This window comes from Camellia sinensis, chromosome 2, assembly GCF_055761805.1.
Source record: "Camellia sinensis isolate YWXY chromosome 2, ASM5576180v1, whole genome shotgun sequence".
NCBI classification, from domain to species: Eukaryota; Viridiplantae; Streptophyta; class Magnoliopsida; order Ericales; family Theaceae; genus Camellia; species Camellia sinensis.
Window position 1 is genome coordinate 157,864,326 of NC_138962.1, and position 19,998 is coordinate 157,884,323.

The 19,998-nt window shown below is 35.0% G+C and overlaps 2 protein-coding genes across 2 annotated transcripts; both read left to right on the forward strand.

The window, feature by feature from the left end:
• Positions 1 to 1,526: 1,526 nt before the first annotated feature.
• On the forward strand, positions 1,527 to 10,571 carry LOC114318206 (uncharacterized). Its single transcript, XM_028265065.2, has 12 exons — positions 1,527 to 1,783; positions 1,884 to 2,010; positions 5,262 to 5,389; positions 5,961 to 6,027; positions 6,132 to 6,234; positions 7,158 to 7,275; positions 7,500 to 7,581; positions 8,296 to 8,357; positions 8,538 to 8,610; positions 8,696 to 8,776; positions 9,301 to 9,381; positions 10,213 to 10,571. Exons 1-12 carry the CDS (start codon positions 1,749 to 1,751, stop codon positions 10,381 to 10,383), a joined length of 1,128 nt encoding a protein of 375 aa, XP_028120866.2. The 5' UTR covers positions 1,527 to 1,748; the 3' UTR covers positions 10,384 to 10,571.
• Positions 10,572 to 12,016: 1,445 nt separating this feature from the next.
• On the forward strand, positions 12,017 to 12,358 carry LOC114318207 (photosystem II 5 kDa protein, chloroplastic). Its single transcript, XM_028265066.2, has one exon. It carries the CDS (start codon positions 12,017 to 12,019, stop codon positions 12,356 to 12,358), a length of 342 nt encoding a protein of 113 aa, XP_028120867.1.
• Positions 12,359 to 19,998: the final 7,640 nt, after the last annotated feature.

Genomic DNA, 19,998 nt, shown 5'->3' on the forward strand with positions numbered 1-19,998 from the left:
CATACATTGTTTTGTGTGTGGGAGGAGATAGGGGATGTACTCCACGGTTTAGGGGAAGATAGGGGATGGACCTCTAAACCGGATTTTGTTGGGGAGGAGATAGGGGATGGACTCCATTAGCATCACTTTTATGTGTGCTTATTTATATAGAAGTGTTTTATTGATACATCACTAAAATGTGTATCAATCTGGAAGTATGAAGTGTTTGATTTGAGCTTGAGTCTCATTTGTTTGTTGATATTGGAAGGATGTGAATATGATATATGTGATTCACTGTTATAAGTTTGGCCAGGTTCTGAGCCATGTTGATAAAATTGGAAAGTAAAACGTATCTTTGGCAATAGTGTCATGAGACTGTAAAATGAAGTAATTGATTATTTTGGTTAACCATCTGTTGAATGCAATTGCTTTATTCATTGCTTATATGTGGTTTAGTATATTTCTACTGGGCTGTGGCTCACCCTTTATGGGAACATCATTTTCAGGTTCAGGTGATAAACTACCTCCAAGGACTTAGCTTGGGAGGGTTTGGCTTCTGGATTGAAGAAGACTATCTTTAGTTAATAGTTTTTATTTATTAGTACATGTAAACATTCCAGCCTAGGGCTTTTCTTGTATTGAGATTAGAACTCATATTTTTGAATCCAAGTGTTGGCTTGGAAAGATGTAAGCCTGTAGGGCATTTATTTCGATGTTGCATGTAATGCTTTATTTAGTAATACTCTGATGAATGAATTAATAAATTGTCTTCTTTAAATAATGCATGTCAATGATATATAATGGGTTAATTTTGAGGGCGTTACAACAAGATACTCAAATCCAACATTACTGCATTCCATGGATGCACAGTTCTTGAAAAACTAAAAAAAAATTTTTGTTATAAGTGTTTGGAAATACAGAGTCGAGTTAAGTTTAAAAGTTCGACTGTTGAAAACCAAACAAATGCTATAAGTTTAGAACTTATTAACCGAACATGTGGACTATGTTCGACACTAGATAATTGAACAATTAGAATTTGTTCAGTTGTAGATAGTCGAACATGAGTACATTGTTCGAATCGGGGTATCTGAACGAATACAAACAGTTTACCACTCAGCAAGTACATAAAAACGAAAAAAATAAAATAAAATAAAAAATTAACATTTTCCTTGCTCCATTGTTCCAAACCAATACTGCCAGATGCATCTATCGTTTAGTCCAATCAAAATATTCAATAATACATATATTTTTGGTTGTCTTTTTTAAGGGTTTTGGGTTTTTGTTTCAAGATTTTTAGATTCTTGAGAAAGAAGATATGCAAATAACGTTTGAGAAGAGAGATGTGTGTTGCATTCATTATTGTCTTTTATGGTAATTTTACGTAAAGTGTGTATCATAGGCCTCAAATTTTTTTATTAAATAAATCATTAAATGTCTCACGTAGATATAAGGTCCACAAAATTGCGAATCTTGTAGTCTGTGACACATTTAATTATTTATTTAATAAAAAAATTTGATATTCCTAATATTATTATTATTATTATTAATTTTTTTTTTTTTTCACCTCACAATCCAAACAGAGTCTTAACGGAGTCTTAAGATTCGAAATCAGCATGGCTGGGCCTTTGAAATCCCTAATTTCCCAAAGCGCTAGAAAAACGAGTGATATACCTATATTGAAGACAAAACGTATATACATATATATGTGTGTGTGTGTGTGTGGTGTTGATTATACTCCAGAAGCTTGATTTGGATAGAGAGAATCTCCGATGGTTGCTGCACGCTATCTTCCTCCTTGGTTCAGGTTACTATTTTTTATTCTTGTAAATTTTAATTGAGGTTTGATTTTGAACTAATGAAGCTTTGGACGTGAATTGATTGTGTTGACCTTATTATATGTTCAGTGTTGCTCCAATGATGGATTGGACGGATGTTCATTATAGGACTCTTGCTCGGCTTATTTCCAAACATTCATGGCTTTATACTGAAATGCTTGCTGCTGAAACTATTGTTTATCAGAAGGGCAATTTGGTCAGTTTTTTTAGTTATTTCTTATTGTTTTGTGAAGAGGAAGTGACTATATTGTTGAGAACTCATCATCATCTGCTAGCAACACAGGGATTTTGTAATAAAGAGTTTAAAAAAACAAAGTACAATTAATACATATTAATGTGTGCTTGGGAGGAGAAAGATTGGGTACACACCTAATGGTTTAGGTTGACATAGTGCACAAAGTGGTTGCCCTTACACTATGTTTGGGAATCTAGAAGAGAAAATAAACGAAAAGAAATGATTACTCAAGTTATAAGAGAAAAGAAAAAAAGGGAAATGATTGTGATTTCTCTCCTTGTTGTTTGGATAAGTAAGAAATAAAAGAAAAGAAATAATTATGATTTCTCTCTTTGTTATTTGGTTAGATTTCATAAGAAAAAAGAAAAGAAAAGAAATTATTTTATGTTATATTACCAAAATAACCTTTTTATATTTTCAATTATTTTATTTCTTTTATATTTACAAGACAAAATTAGTATTATGAAAATATTGGTTTCTTTTCTCTCCTAATCTCTCTACTTTTAGGAAGATTGAAAATGAGAGTTATAAGAGAAATGAGTTTCTCTCCGTTTCCCTCAATTTCTTCCTATTTCTCTCCACTTAAGTTATCCAATCCAAACAAGTAAGAGAAATATATATCTCTCCATTTCTTTTTTTTTTTTCTCTCCAAATCACTCAATCCAAACATAGCGTTAGACTTGAACCCATTAGGTCAAGGTTTTACTATTGAACCAATGGTTACCTCTTAAACAATGCCTAATTAATACACATTAATATGTGCTTGGGAGGGGAACGATTGAGTACACACATAATCTTTGGTATAGTATACAAAGTGGTTGCCCTAAGACATGAACCTATAACCTGAAGGTTATTAGGTCAAGATTTTACCATTGAACCAAAGAACTAAAATGAAAAAAAAGGAAAAAAAAAAGAAGAAATCAAGCATGGAATTTTAAATTTCATAGACTATTTTCATAAAATCTAATGAATATTGAATTACTTTGCTGTAGATAAATGGTATTGTAGGTTCATGGATCCTTTTCCATTATGTGGCACTGATATGTCTTGAGAATCTCCATGAGTCATCATGACCTCACTATCTCTAGGATTCACATGTAGGATTTCACCCTGGATCTACATGTAGGATCTCACCCCACATATACATGTAGGTTCTCCCTCGATTCTCACATGTAGGATATCCAAGGTCTAACTCGATCAATCTACAAATGAGATCGGGTCATGTGAGATCCGCGCATTCCAAACTTAGCTCCACACGTGATCCATCTCTAACTTATGCTTAGTTCCGAAATAACCTAGGCCGGGTGTATGGTCTAGGATGTTCACCCAGGATTATTGGAGGACTTGTGGCTTGGAGGCTAGAGTTGAGGGATCATCAAGGTCCTTGCTTAGGGACACTTGACTGGCCTTAGTTGAGAGAGTTTCACTAAAAAATGTGATTTACCTTTACTGCAACTTGTGAGTTGCAACCATCAACTATGAAATGTTGACATTGCATGCCCTGCATTTGTACGTGTACGGGATGTCATGATGCAATAGATTCCTTAACCCTTGATGTTGTCAGGATCCGCTAACCATCTTGATATGGTTAGGACAAAAGAGCATTGACCAATCAACATATTGATATTGTTAGGGAGATTCCTTTCTATTGTCTAGCAGGGCATGCTCCAGCTTCCCCTCTAAGGATTCCTTCACCAAGCGATCATCAAGTGATCAATACACCCCCAGATAGCTCTCTCCAGCGCATAAGATTTCCACCTCCACCCTCACTCTTCTAAGAATGCCTCTGTTCTCTTCTTCTCACCTTCGGTGATCCGGTGCCAAATAAATGCCTACCATCTTCCCATATCACATTGTTCCGGCCACCCCGGACATGATTGCCCATAATTACAGACAAGGTGATTTAAATTATTTGAAAAATATTTATCTTCACCTGTAGTGTTACAAGTTTAAATCAAGAGTTTGCAGTACGGGAGAGACTGCTAGAGCATTGATAGAGCATATTAAACCAGAATTGGAAAATGCTGCTGTTTTGACAATTATACGTATTGTAAAGCAAAGATGTCTTCAATTGGTTTTCAGCACTTTGGAGAATGCATGGATAGAGATCTTAGTCAACTTGGTTGTTGGAAGGAAATTACCACCGAAATTATGTGTGGTGAGGTACCAACTAGAATGAGAATAATTAGATGGAAGCAAACAATAAGACAACAGTTGGAAGCAAGATAAAGTGCATTTGTGATCAAAATAGGCTTACGCTATGGCTTGGCTTTGAGCATGCCATGGTTTTGTATTTTAAATGTCAATACCAAAACAAGGTTCTTTGGTGTGCATTATTTGCAAATGAAATGGTGAGAAGTAGTTCAGATTCCAATCAGTTGGTGAGGGCGACCATTAGCGTGGTTACACTCCGGAAGTGGAAGGGGTGTAAGCTTTCTTTCTTAAATCCCTTCACGTTCTCTCCAATTCATTTTAAAGAGAAGCATAAGGTGTGTATTGCCAATCATTATTGGTATTAGGTTTGTTGAGCAAATTAAGAATTGGTGGAGAATGTGACATGATTTTAGGTGGCTTTCTGACACAAATTGTAATAGGTTTTGTTCACTGTGATTGGTGGCAGATTTTCTGTTTGAAATTCAGCCTTTTCTATGGAAGAGCGCATAAGCTCAAATGTATGGAAACCTCAGCATTTCTTTTGGTTGGTTATCTGTTGAAAAACTTTTCTAGGAGGTTCTCAGTTCTTTGAGAGGTTCAATCTTGTGATCTTAAAACAACTCTGTAGCTGTTAAAATACTGCTTGTATTTGGATTCAGATATTACAACAGACAGTAGGCATGTTGCAACAGTCTTGAAATATGATTTGCAGATGTATTCATTTAAACATGATTACCGATTTCTTGATTTGGAAGAGACTTCAGATTTGGACAACTGTATGATTTGTGCTCTGATATACTCATAGGTCAGCTGAATGAATTAATTTGGAGTGTTTGTTCTTTTGCAAATCAGAGAACAGAATGCGTTGGCATGTAATGACTTAAATTACACGTTATCGATGGCCATGTATATATATGCCTGTGTCTGTGTGTTCCATCTTATATATGCCTGTTTTTTAATATTTTGTTCTTTGCTTCTATTTGCAGTGGCTTCACCTCATTAGATTAGATTTTGGTGCATCTGACATATAATCAGGATAATTTGTTGGGATTGCTCAGGAACGATTCTTGGCGTATACTCCAGAACAACATCCTATCGTGCTTCAAATTGGGGGAAATAATTTGGAAAACCTGGCAAAAGCAGCTGAACTAGCAAATGCTTATCGTTATGATGAAATTAATTTTAAGTTTGTCCCATCATTTTTATCAATATCTTATATTTCTTTAATCTTTCTTTATCAGCTAAGAAGCATGGACACTTCTAAGAAGGTGACGTATCCGTGTCGTGTCTGTGTCGGACACCGACACTCTTTGGACACTCTTAGGACACGTGTCCGATACTCTTCAAAACGTGTCCTATTTTTTAAATATTTTTAAAGACCCGGACACTCTTTGGACACTTGGAGGGCACACGTGTCAATTGTTTAAACACATGTGTCTATTGATTATACATATGTGAAACTAATTATAAGTTTGAACAAAACAACTTAAGATACAATAATAAAACAAAAATCATATAAATTTATAGGAATTAGTGCTATATTGTATTTTTTTATTATTTTTGAATGATATATTCATATATATAACATATAATAAATATATAAAATTATATATTTCATGCGTGTCCTCCACGTGTCGTATCCTGCATTTTTTTAAAATTAACGTGTCGGCGTGTCCGTGTCGTATTCGTGTCGTGTCACGTGTCCGTGTCCATGCTTCTTAGTTTATCAGTGAACTAAGATCTTGTTCATCTGTCAGCTGTGGATGTCCTAGCCCAAAGGTAGCTGGACGGTGTTTTGGTGCACGGCTTATGCTTGATCCAAAGGTTGAATTATTATACTGATTTATGTCGGTTTGTGCAACAATTCAGGGCAGTGGGTTTATTTTTTAATTTTGTCTAATATAGTCATCTGCTTTTTACAAGGAAAGTTTGTCGCCGAGGCTATGTCAGTTATTGCAGCCAACTCAGATGCTCCAGTCAGTGTTAAGTGCCGCATTGGTGTTGACAATCATGATTCATACAATGAGCTCTGTACGTTTCTTTATCGACTTTATTTGTCAATATATTCAAGTTGAGGCAACCAATTTGAATTACTCTTTTACTGTGGATTGATTTGTACCTGGAAAGAATCCACATGGGACAGATTTGATCATAAAAAAAGATATTTACTAAGCAGACATGAACATTCATTCCTGTTTAAAGAGTGCATATTTCAACATCCAATTGCCTTGACTCCTTTCTTTGTCTTTTTATTTTAATTTTTTTTTCCTATTGCATTTTCCTTTCTGGCTAGAACTACGTAGGTCACAAACTTACAGGTCCCTTTAATTTCTGAAAGTTCTGATTTCCTTAGTATATCTTTGCTACATGGACACTTAGTTATACACCCTAGTGTTGGAGACAGCGCAACACGGAATGAGACATGTATTTGACCAATCAACTATCAGACACTTCCCTTAAGATACCTTGTAATAATACTTTTAAAGGAGAGCACATGCCAATGTATAACAAGCCACTTGCATAGAATCTTCATTTCATCCTATGGGAAGGATGGGGAGCAATTAGTCATGGTGATCATTTCACTTTGTTCATGTCCTAAGATTTAGGGTTTTAGATGAATCTGTTTCCTAGACAATATTGCTTTACATGTAATATTGCTTTATATGTTTACTTCCATTAAAAAGACCATTCAAATAAGTTGCAATATTTTTCTGCTAGTTAAGCAAAACCACTTAAGGCCAGCTTAAGAAGTCTGTAATAATTATTGCTGTTGTAATTTGTTTTTCTTATTATTATTTTATCCGATGAGGAAGGGTCATATTTGTAATTTCATTAAAAGCTCCTTTTTTTCTTTTTCTTTTTCTTTTTTTTTTCCAAATATATATATTTTTTTATGATCTTATATACATTTGTTTTTTTTTTTTTTTTTGGCATTTTTTTCTTTCTTTTTGTAGGTGATTTTATTTATAAGGTTTCTTCTCAATCACCGACTAGGCATTTCATTATACATTCACGAAAGGCATTGCTCAATGGCATTAGTCCAGCTGATAATCGAAAAATCCCACCCCTGAAGTATGCATTTACTTGGCACTTTAGTTCATTAATCATGCATGTCATTTTATCGAAGTTACAAACTATGACGTTATTTAGTTATCTAATTGACTTTAGTGGAATTGGTTCAATGCCATGATGTAAAAAAAAATAAAAAATGCTCAAGTTAATGAAAGATAAGGTTTTTCAAATCAGAAGAGATCTGCACTATTTCTATGGTGCGGTTGACAATTTCATGTATGCAGATATGAGTACTACTATGCCCTATTGCGTGACTTTCCGGACTTGACGTTTACTATAAATGGAGGCATAAATGGCATCAATGAGGTAACTGTTTTGTTCTGGCAAACTCGATATAGAATTCAGAGTATTCTTGTCGATACATCCAATATACTCAAATTGCACACATACAGATGTCAAAAAGGTCACACCTGATGCACAGTTTTTTGTTCTTGTAACTAGTAAACTTTATCCTCGTTGTGCCATTGTTTGTCCATCCGAGTTCAGTATTTGAAATTGGAATCATGTAGTCCTGAAATTTATTTAGACTCTGAATTTTTTTGTAACAGTACATTATATCACTGTAAAGTACCTCACCAATTTTGGCATTACTTTTATTATTTATGTCTTTAATATTTTTATTTGATTATTTCTGTTATAATATTTTTAATTATAGTTTGATTAGGAGTCTTTGCTTTCCAAATGATATTAGGATTTAGTTTCTCAATTTAACTGTCTTATTAGAAGTCTCTGCTTTTCAAATGATATTAGGATTTAGTTTCCTAATTTAATTAAGGTTAGTGGTCTATAAATATTAGATTTTTGGCCTTGTATTATTCAGTTTTGGATTAATAAATTTAAGTGTTAAAGCTGTGGTCCATCTGTTCTTCCTCTTTTGTCTCGTCCCTTTCTTCTGTCTCGCTTTGTTCTACATCATTCATAGTTGGCATTATACTCGTATTAAACTTGCTTCTTTGTGTATAACAAAGTTTTGTTACATGTTTACTTTTATCCTCTATTTTTTCTGATTTTTTTATTTAGGTGAATGCGGCTAGAAGGGAAGGTGCTCATGGCGTGATGGTTGGACGTGCCGCTTACCACAAGTATGTACAATGTGCAATTGATAGATGTCCTTTTATCTTATTTTTTTAAATTTTTTTTAATGGATTTTCACATCAAATTGTTGTTTAATTTGGTTTATGTACTCTTTTGTCTTTTTTGCAATTTTCTTTTGTGACACTGTCTTCTGAACTTACCTGGAAACCATTATCTGTTTCTGACAGCCCTTGGTACACTTTGGGACATGTTGATACCGCAGTTTATGGTGCACCTCACACTAATCTTACACGTCGTCAGGTTCTGCAGCAGACTTGGTACTTTATGCATGTATCTGCTTAATATGCATTGACCACTAAGGCCATGTTAAAAGTATTTTTTGTAGGTCCTTGAAAAGTACCAAGTTTATGGGGATTCTGTTCTGGGAAAGTATGGACAAAAACCAACTGTTCGGGATGTGGTTAAGGTAGGATACAATTTTATTCTGTTTAATGAGATCTTTGGTGTAGCCACATATCTCCAAGAAACAGAACTATTTCAGTAGAAATGTGATTCCTTAAATGGTTTCAGCTGCACAAAAGCTTGTGTAATTTGTTTGAATGTGTTCATTTCTTTTGCTTTGTTATTAATGTGTGGTATACATATAAACACTTGCATGTAAATATTGCATCCTTCATCTGCACATTTATGGGAATAGGGTAGTTTCTTGGTGCTCTGCACAATTGCTATTTCTTGTGCCATTTCATAAAATGTGGCATATGTCATCACGGCCTTTCATCTGCTTGATAGCATTCCCACTTCTCTCGCCATAGACCTAAATTCAGCCCCTAAAATGCATCCTTCTATTAATTTTATTCTGCTCTCTCTCTGTCTCTGAGTTATCGATAGTGCTGATGCTTCAGTCAGTCTTCTGCTAAATTTCAAGCAATTCATGTTTTTTTTTTTCACACCCCACATTAGTTATGCTTTTATTCCCCTGGCATATTGCAGCCTCTACTTGGTCTTTTCCATTCGGAGCCTGGAAATGGCTTGTGGAAGCGCAAAGCTGATGCTGCTTTACAACATTGCACGGTATGTCAATTACTAATTGCTCTTCAAAGGAGAACCCTGTTAACTTCGAAGAAGATAACTAAGGATTGGATCTAAAACATTTTTGGCCTCCAAAGACTAATATTTGAAATTCATACTTTTTCTGAGTGCCTTGAGGCAATGTTTTGAAATTCAAACTGTTAAAGTGAATCAGAAAAGGACTGGGTCAACAGTCATCAGTTCAACCATTGGGTCAACTGGATCAAATTATAATATGAAAATTATGTCATAAAATATCTTTCAAATAATAAGTAAAAATTGAAATTTTGAAAATATAAAATATTTCTTAATTTTGTGCACCCATTGACATAGGTAAGTTGTATCAAATAGCTAATCACAAATCTCAATCATAAACATCACAAAGATGGCATCGAATTGCACAATAGAGACTAATGCTTCTAAGAGAAGATCAGACGATAGTGCAAAGGTTTCCGTAAGACAACCTGAGAGTGTAATTTGTTTATGAATATAGTCTTGTACAAACGCACACATCCATATGTTTAACAAAGGTGGGTAATTGCTAGAGAGATAATAAACTAATTTGCAAAGCAGTTGCCATTGTAGAGGACTGAGTTCCTTCACCTCCAGAAATTATACTCACTCTAACATTAGAACAATAATGAAAAAACAATTCTCTTTAAAATTAACTACCCTAAAGCTAGTAAGAATTTATTCAATAATTCATGGATTTAATATCAAAATAAAAGGGATTGGAGTGAGAATCAAAGCATCACAAAAGGAAAATTTTATGTCATGTCTGACCCGTCATCAGTGATGGACTAGGTCTTTGAACATGGTTCTTTAATCTTGCAGACTTTAAAATCCTTTCTTGAGGAAACTCTCGGCGCAATTCCTGACTCTGTTTTGGATTCTACAGTTGGTGAGGCACCATCTGGTTGCATAGATACTTTTGCAAAATTAAATGGTTTGCTACCTCCTCCCTATGCAGCTAGAGAACATGAACGCGAGGCTTTGTATGCCTAGTTTGAATAATGCATTCTAGTTTTATAACTGACAATGACTATCTCATTTGGGTGTGTTTAATTGTTCCAATTCTTTGTGGTATAATAGTCCCCATGTAACAATTCCTCCAATACTTGATGGGTTATTAGTAAGTTACGAAGAACCTTATTCTTTCATACAATTGAAGGGGGTATTAAAATTCCGATATTTATCGTTGATGTTTGAACATGGGTGGGACAGGATGGTATTTTTCCTGAACTCAAATTTTATCATGACTGGGGGCTTGAAATTGTGTTTACTGTGAAGTTCAGAATATGATTTTAGCCAAGACCGTCAAATAAAAAGTAAAATGCAAAGAGAAAGATCAAAAGAAGAATGTCTAACCCTTAAAAATTTATCAATGTTCTTGGTTTCCTCAATTGTGCTTTTTGACATTTTGAAAAACTAGTTATTGCTGTTTGTTAGCTACTGGTTGAGCATCTCACTTCTTGGGATTACATTCTTATATGCTGGTTGTGTTTTTCTGGTTGTCAATCAACACATGAAACTGTTGCAGGGTTAAATATGATTAAACATCATTACGGCCACTTTCTTTCTTATTATCAAACAAGAGGCTCAGGCTTGCAAATAGTCTGGCTCTTGTTTTCAACATATAATCATGCTTTGTTGTTGTTGAATATATTGATTTTATGTCGTAATATCAATAAATTGATTCCCATTCCTTGATGTTTTTCATCGCTCCAACTTTCAATTGTCCATATTATATTATTATCGAATGTTTCAAACCAACTAATTTACAGAAACAATGGATCAAATCTGGTTTGTAGCTGGGCATGGATTCATCATTTGGGTGTCCTGACTGTTCTCCCAGAATGCCCCTTGGCTTGGATTAACAACCGATATCTGAATGAAAAGACACTACCCTAAGCTTCTTAGACTATGTTTGGAGGTTGTATTTGTGGAGAGGAAAAGGGAATTAAAAAGTTAAATTATATATAGTTTATTCACCTTTTTTTTTTCTTTTTCTACAACAAATTCAAAATCTGAACAAAGTTTTAATGTTTGCTATTATTTAAGGAAAATTGCATGGGAAATTATTTAATAATCTCGGAATACAACGTAGTTATATTCTAAACAAATCATTAATTATTTAGTTTCATGTTGTTCTTTTATCCTCAACATAAATCGTGAGTCTTTACTCCTCTCTATCAATCAAAATTTAATAGAGTATCACGTGTTCATATTCTAAAAATACTGATTAATCATCCAAATTGCATAGACTTTCGCAGTATTATTCACAAGAACACTCGCCAGTATTCTTGTGTAAGATTCCCCGAATTTTTTTGTGTTTCTTTTACTTTTTATTTTTTAAACAAAAGAAAGAAAAACGAAAGTTCCAGTCCTTTTGAAGTGGACTGTGCCCCTTTTCTGACCAGAAAATCAACCAGCGTTGAAGACCACAAATAATAGATAACAGAGATGACACGTGTCTAGGAATCATTGCTCAGTACATTCCTAGCGATAAGGTAATGGTTGGCCCCCCCACAAGAAATGCTATAGAGAAGGCAATAAAGCCTTTATAGCCAAAGCAAAAATAAAAAAACAATTGAAGAGATAGATATCTTCATTAGTCAGACACTGAACTAGTGAAGAAATGGCCTCAGTGAGCATGACATCCTCATTCCTCGGCGGAGCCACCACCACCCTATCGGAGAGGTCTCCGGCAACAACCATCCACCGAAGAGTTGTCATCACAAACGGTGCCAAAGCCAATAATAATATTAATGTTGGAGAGAAAGTGAAGATAAGCCAGAAAGAGAGCAACAACAACGGAGGAGGAAGGAGGGACTTGATGTTTGCGGCTGCAGCGGCCGCTGTTTGCTCCGTTGCGGGTGTTGCCATGGCGGAAGGGCTGAAAAGGGGAACCCCGGAAGCCAGGAAAATCTATGCTCCAGTTTGTGTCACCATGCCAACTGCAAGGATCTGTCACAAATGAGGACTTAGTTTTTGTTGTGATTGTGTAGTATGAAATTGGTATTATTGAGTTAAATGTGATGTTGTAATTGAACTCATGTATTTGTATTCAAGCTCTCAGAAAACTATATTATTTCTCTCTAGATCTCCTCTATATATATATATATGGTTTTTCTTTTATAATTTTTTTTTTACTGTAATCTTTCTTTCTAATTTAAATGGTGATTAGCATGTTCATAAATTTATCGACAATGGAGATAGTGATAAATTTTCAGTTAAAATTAGAAAAAATGTATGACATGTTTCATAGATTTAACCTAGACTGGTGACTCAGTTATTAATAGCGTTGAAAGATAATTTCTTGAGGTCTTTTAGTTGTGTCTCATGAGTTACAACACATTCGGACTTAATCACTAGTTGTATAAAGATTTGAAGCACCGTGGGTTTAAGAATAAATTATTTTAATAATTTTTAAAATTTTTGATTAAAATATAAGATAAAAAATTAGTATGTTCGAAATGATTTTTTTGACTTTTTATAAAAGAAAAAATGTAAAAATTAGAGAGAAAAGAGAATTTTTAATTTTATTTATAGATCTTTATTTTTTAACTTTTTAACGACTTTTTGACGCTTTAACTATTTTATTAACTTCCCAAACTAGTTTGAAATGCCTATTCTAACTTTGTATTCTATTTTCTTTGTTTGGTATGGTTTGTCTAAGTGAAAAATATGAACATACTTGCTCATTCTTCTCACTTAAAGAATGTCATTCAATTCAATCCAAAAATTACCTTAAAATATTATTAATTAGCTACTATCACCATTCTTTTCTGCTACTATCCTTTCCTACCAAGATTACTAAATACTAAATATTGTGACCACTGGTACAACCACCAATACCATCTCCCCAAGCACCATCATCGCCACTACAACCACTACCATCACCACCACCATCATCGCTAGAACTACTACTCTACTACCACCGCTCCCACCACTACCATTGCCTTGGCCACCATAACCACTACCTTACCACCACCACTACCTTCATTAAAACCAACACCACATTACTACCACCACCAACGCCACATCGATCTACCACCACGACCACCATCCTCCTACTATTGCTATCATCACCACTGATGCCACTGGCGCCACTACTGCTACAATTATCAATACTATCATGATCTATATTAATTTTTGATTTGTTTGTTACTAGCTTAATAAAAAATAAAAACTTATTCAATTCCATTAGTGTAATAGATATAACTAAACATAATAATGAGAATTATCATTCTATTGCTATGTAATTCCATGGTGGCAAACCAAACAATAGAATATGAATCACTAGTCTATTTCATTCGATTCTTTCGTACCAAAATAGAATATCTATTTACGTTCCACAATCAACATAGGATGGCATAGATATAGAATCACAATTTTCATTCCCAGGTTTAATTAGGCCTATTAATTTGATAGAATGAAATAATTTTTTTAAACAATCAAATTAGTGATGATAGGGTAGTGGCGGTGGTAGTGAAAGGTGGGGCTATGCTGCCAGAAGGAGATGGTAGTGGTGGTTAACAAAGGGGAATCCAATAGGCATACTATTTTAGAATGATGATGATGAAATGGAATATTTATTCCTTAGTTAGATTGGTGATGTAACATTGGTGCTTTATAAGTCAGTGTTATGTGTTTAATTTCATTATTATTGTTATTGAAATCCTCTAGTTGGTGTATCGTCGTATTGGTTAAGTGAAATTCGATCTAGACTTGGATACGAATGTTCATATCTTGTTGAATCTTGATTCTTTTGACTCTTTCACTCCCCGCATTTTGAATTTTGGTGTAAGAATAAAACCATTGGGTAGCTTGTTGTTAGGCCTTCAATTTACTCTTGTTTTTGCCCAAAAAGGAGTTCGAGTGCGAGAGTTATATCCGTTTGAAAATTTAGCACCTAGGTTGATTTGCATAGTTCGCTCGAGTGCAACGGTGTTCTGACCCTTCTAGTTCTGAATTTCGAGGCCTGAGATATTGGGAGCTTCCATTTTCTACTCGAGCGTATGATTGTTTGCTCGAATAGTCTTCTTTGTAAAAGAATGAGATGCTGAGAGCCTTCATTTTTTTCTCTAGCGCAAGATTGTTCGCTCGAGTGGTCTGTTTGAATTTCATTCATCACTTGACTGCAGGTTTGTTCGCTCAAGCAATTTGTTCAAAATCTACGCGTAAAAGTCACCTTTTTGGTTGGATTTTGAGCCCAAAACTTACTTTTTGCCCTTGTACTATAAATAAAACCTATCTCACTCTCTTTCCTCACTTTTTCACATACTCTCTCTTTCTCTCTCTCTCTCTCTCTCTCTCCCTTCCCCTTCCCTTTTTTCTCTGATATATCTCTCTTTAGATTTCTTTACTTTTTCACACAAATCCTTCAATCTACCTCACTTTAGATTATCTTCTCGCCTTGGTCATTTGAATTGGATTGCAGAGCGTGTTGAAAGCTATATTTTGATCAGAGCAGATCATCTTTCACCACCTTTGAATTTTGTGCTTTTCTCTTCTTGTTCACTATTTGAGGTAGGGATGTCTATTACTCAAGTATGGTTGTCATAGTTACGTGGTATTTTGTAGTTATGAAATGTTAGAATTTATTGGGGTTTTGATATAATTATATGATATAAAAGCTAGGGTTTGCCTATTTTTTTTAAAAACTCATAGATTGTCCCCTCCAATTGATAAATGAAGATGGGATTTCACAAACTGGTGTTTAAATTGGGAAAACTCTAGATTTTTAACGAAGATTTTTGATAAAACCCTAGGAAGTTAAAATTGGGGCTCTTTGTTGTATATTGAAATTGATGTCGTGAAATGAATAATTAGTTTGGAATTAGTGAAATTTCTTTGGAATATCAATGACTGTTGAATCTTTTAGAACTATTGGGAATTATCGAGACATTGAGAATGTTTAGAAGATTTTGAAAGTATTGAAAGGTTAATTTTAGTTATGCTCTTGTATTGCCATTTATGAAATACTTTGATAAAGATAACTGTTTTGGCAATTGGTAGAGGATTGCATGATAGTTGTAGAATGAATTGGAACCTCAGGGAAATGGAAACTATTGCTCCCTGAAAATTTTACACGATAAAGATTCACCAACTTCCATTGTTTAATGCAAACGTAAGTAAGTCTCAATATTAACATCATCCTCATATCTCCAACATTTGTATTCATTAACCATCAAGAGATTTATAAAAGATAATCCACATGCGAATAGACATTTAACATCACTAGTATATGAATCTATAGCATGTGGTATAATAAGTCAAGTGTAAATAAATGTCCTCAAGGGCTACAAGTTCCAAGGCTTAAATCAAGTTACACAAATTTTTTTTTTTTTTTTTTGAACTCATAGATATAAAGCCCTTGGCTTGTCAAAAATAATTGCAACAAAGAAAAGAGTCTTGTGCTCTCAAAACATATCTCCAAGCCTCTAACTTGGCGGGATCACTACATCATTTCCTACATAAAATCCTATATAGGTGAGCATAAAGCCCAGTAGGAAAATCTTAACAAAGTATAAATATTTTGTACAATCTCATGGGATGAATGCATATGCCAAACCATGTTCAAAAACATATATCTTTATCTTTTGAAACCTTCATGCATAATGCAATTTTGAAAATTTAACAATTCAATAATTCCAATGTAGTTCGACGGGGCAGCAAATACGACTGAGGTAATCCCTAGGTTGGTGTTTGCAAGTAGACATAGTAAGCACTACCAATCCCCATTTTACCGGTAACTAACCGGAAGGTACGTGGTACCTCTTCCACATGTGTTTTCGGTCTTTCACCATGAACAATCAGGCCAACTTAGCCAATACCAACTACACCCCTTATCCGGACTTACCAATGTATTTACTCCCAAAACAAATCAATATGATCATGTTTCACAAAACAATTTCCTCTTTCCAATGAAATAATTAAAATGAATCGCATCAGTGCTAAAATGACATGGCGATGCAAAAATGTCAAATACATTAACATAATCCATTTTCAATTTCCGCCACACAATTACCCATTTGTGATCACTTTCCACATCTTTATCAATGCAATATCGTAATACATTACAAGAGATAAAATAATACAACGCTACCCTTCAAGCATTTTTCATATATTAATCATCATAATATAATTTTAAAGAATGATATAACAACCTCAAAATTCATGTATTCTCCATATGTTAATCTCTATTTTTCCACTTGGTCATTTCAAGACCAACCAATAATAAGCTATACAACAAGCTTCGATTTAACCATTTCTCATTTTCTTTCCATGAAATTTCCTCTTTATACACAATCATAGGAATATCTCAATCACATATTCACCCTAATATAAGACAACCATAGATTTCATAATCTCTTATCATTCCCCTCCCCCCTCTCCGCCTAAAAAAAAAAAAAAAAAAAAATCACAAATTTCTAGGTTTTCCACAAAACTAGGTTTTTCCTCATTTTGAAAGGATTTTTGCAAGACAACATCCCTCTTTAACAATATAGTTCATACCTTCAAGAGTTTTTAGAAAAACATTGAGAAAACCCACTTTTGAAATCATCAAGAACTCAGAGCCAAAATCAAAGTTCAATACTATAAGAGGAAGTTCCGAAATCGACATAAACTTGCAAAAATATATATATAACTCTAAGAGAATCCTTACCTCAAACTTGTAAGGGGAAGGAGAGAAAACCCCTAAAAATGGATGAAAACTCAATTCGATCAGTGAGAATGTAGTCCTCGTTGCCTTCTTCGATTCAGTGTGAGAAGCCCTCTCAATTTCTTGGTAGATATTGCTAAATCTTAGTGAGAATATTGAAATTTGGTGGGTTTGTAGAGAGAAGGGAGAGCAAGGGCAAAGATGGATATATATATATATATATATATAGAGAGAGAGAGAGAGAGAGAGAGAGCTGAAAAAGTGGTCAAAACATCCTTTTGGCAGGAGCACGAAATTTGAGACTGATGCACCGAAGTCCGCACATGTGGTTCCAAATCCGCACGAGTGGTTTGGCATTGCTCTTTACAAGCGGAATGGTCAAGAGGTGGCTTAGAAAATTCACCCAAATCCGCTCGAGCGGTTCCTAATTCTGCATGAGCGGAATTCTGCTTAGAAATTCCCTCCACTGAGTGGCTTTGCTCGAGCGGTTCCACCAGTCTACACGATCGGTTTTGCCAAGTAGCCCAAAAAAATATTTTACACCCCAAGGCAAGTTCTAACCCCTAAAACTCAAAATTTTCAACTAGAAAACATTAAGAAAGGTTAAGTAAGAGTGTAAACAAATTTCAACGACTCAAAACGATGAACGAAACACTGAAAGAAGTACATACTACTCCACTACGCAAAACTATTCAAACCCAAAACTTGGAACATCACAACCTTCCCCCCTTAGGAAATTTCACCCCTAAAATTTGGTTACACCTCTTTCCAATACGTCCAAAGAACAAGAACAAAACAACAACAAGGCTCTGAGTGGTAACAACCACACTGATGACAGAAGAATCCACAATGACAATAACTCAATTATAACATGGAGATCTCAATCTCAACAACATTTTACTATCATTATCAAAATCTTTCCATGGGCCATGGCCACAATCCAACAATCACTAATATGATAATCATAAGCACGAGTTCAACAACAATTGTAACAATCCTACAACAGTTCTCATGCTTAAAAGACAACAACAATTATAATAACAAGTGGTTTACAATATCAATTATTTATTCTCAAACACAAGAGAGATTACAATCTAGAACAGCGAAGCACTCTCAAAAAAATCTAGATACCTGGAGCGGACTTCCGCATCTCGTTCCCAAGTTGCCTCCTCAACTCCATTGTGCCTCCACAACACCTTTACTAATGGTATGGTCTTGCCCCTCAACACTTGTTCTCGAGCATCTAAAATTTTGACTGGTCACTCTTCATAAGAGACATCTTGATCTACTTCCAAATCAACCCAATCAAGTACATGTGAAGGGTTGGGTTCATACTTCCTAAGCATAGATACAGGGAACACGTTGTGAACCCCCGAAAGCCGTGGCGATAAGGCCAAACGGTATGCCATTTCTCCAACCTGATCTAAAATCTCGAAAGGTCCAATAAACCTAGGAGACAATTTACCACTCTTGCCAAATCTCATCAAACCCCGTCTTGGTGAGATTTTAAGAAACACATGGTCACCAACTTCGAAAGATAGAGGTCATCTTCTCTTATCGGCATAACTCTTCCTTCAGCTTTGAGTCATAGCTAACCTCTTTTGAATGAGAGCAACTTTCTTAGTCGTCTTTCTAACAATCTCCGGTCCCAACATCGGTGCATCACCCACCTCGGCCCAACAAATCGGTGATCTACAAGGTCGGCCATGCAAGGCCTTTATCGGTTCTATCTCAATGCTAGCCTGATAACTATTGTTATAAGCGAACTCAATCAACAGTAGGTGCCTTTCCCAAGACCCTTTGAAATCAGAGGACATGAGCTTTAAGCATGTCCTTCAAAATTTGAATGGTATGCTCTGATTGCCCATCGTTCTGAGGATGTGTAGACACCTCATTTTTTACTGTCCTTAAGACTTGGGCACCTCGGGTTGACCACTCGATGATGAAAGTTATGCTGTACAAACGTTCAATTTCTTCAGCAAGAAGAGCTCTTAATCCCAACCTTACACCCCATTTTTGACCAAAACTATTTTAGACCTTAAAACACTCTTTTTCAAAATATTTTTTCAAATGTTTCTACGATGTTCCGAGGCTTGTATTTCATTTTATATATTGCACTTTTTGTTAAACTGTGTAAAGACAAAGTGGAGATAAATGGAAGAGAGGTGAATGCTTTGAAAAATCTTTAAAAACTTCTTCTTTATAGGTTTTGAGTTGAAGAAAATAGGAGGAGAGGGAAGAAAATTAGTTAGAGAAGAAATTGGGCATGAAACCATTAAGAGAGAATTGAGCAACCTTCACTAAAATAGACATATCTTTTTGTAAACTTAGACTTTAGTTGTGAGGCCACAACCATTGGAAATTAGACTTTCGAGGTTTCAATTTACACTCAAGAATCTCCTAAAGCTGAGTCCGGATGAGGGAGATATGGCTGTTTGAAGTTATGCATCCATCCGGTTAAGATAGAAATGAGAAACCTTCACTAAAATAGGAATATCTCTTTGAACACTTATAACTTAGATGTGAGGCTGCCTTCATTGGAAATTAGACTTCTGGGGCTTCAATTTAGACTTAAGAATAACCTAAAATTGAGTCCGAATGTGGGAGATATCCTCGTTTGAAGTCGGGCATGAAAGTAGATTTTTGTGGCCGGCCAGCCACTACTTCTGGCCTACCGGCCACTTGTGTAAAACCCAAATATTTATTGCTAGCTGTCCCCCAAAAGCTCCTGCTGTTCCTATACAGATATTTTTGACCTGAGAGGCTGTTTTCCTATATATACTAGGCCAACCCTCTTGTTTTTAGGTTACAAAAATTTCCAAAAGTCCCAAAACTTAAAATTCTCTCTCTATCTCTATCTTACAACACACACACCTTACCCAAACACTTCCTAAACCAATATTGGAGCTCTCATCGCTAAAATTATTGAGTCCAAATTTCAGCCCTTGAGA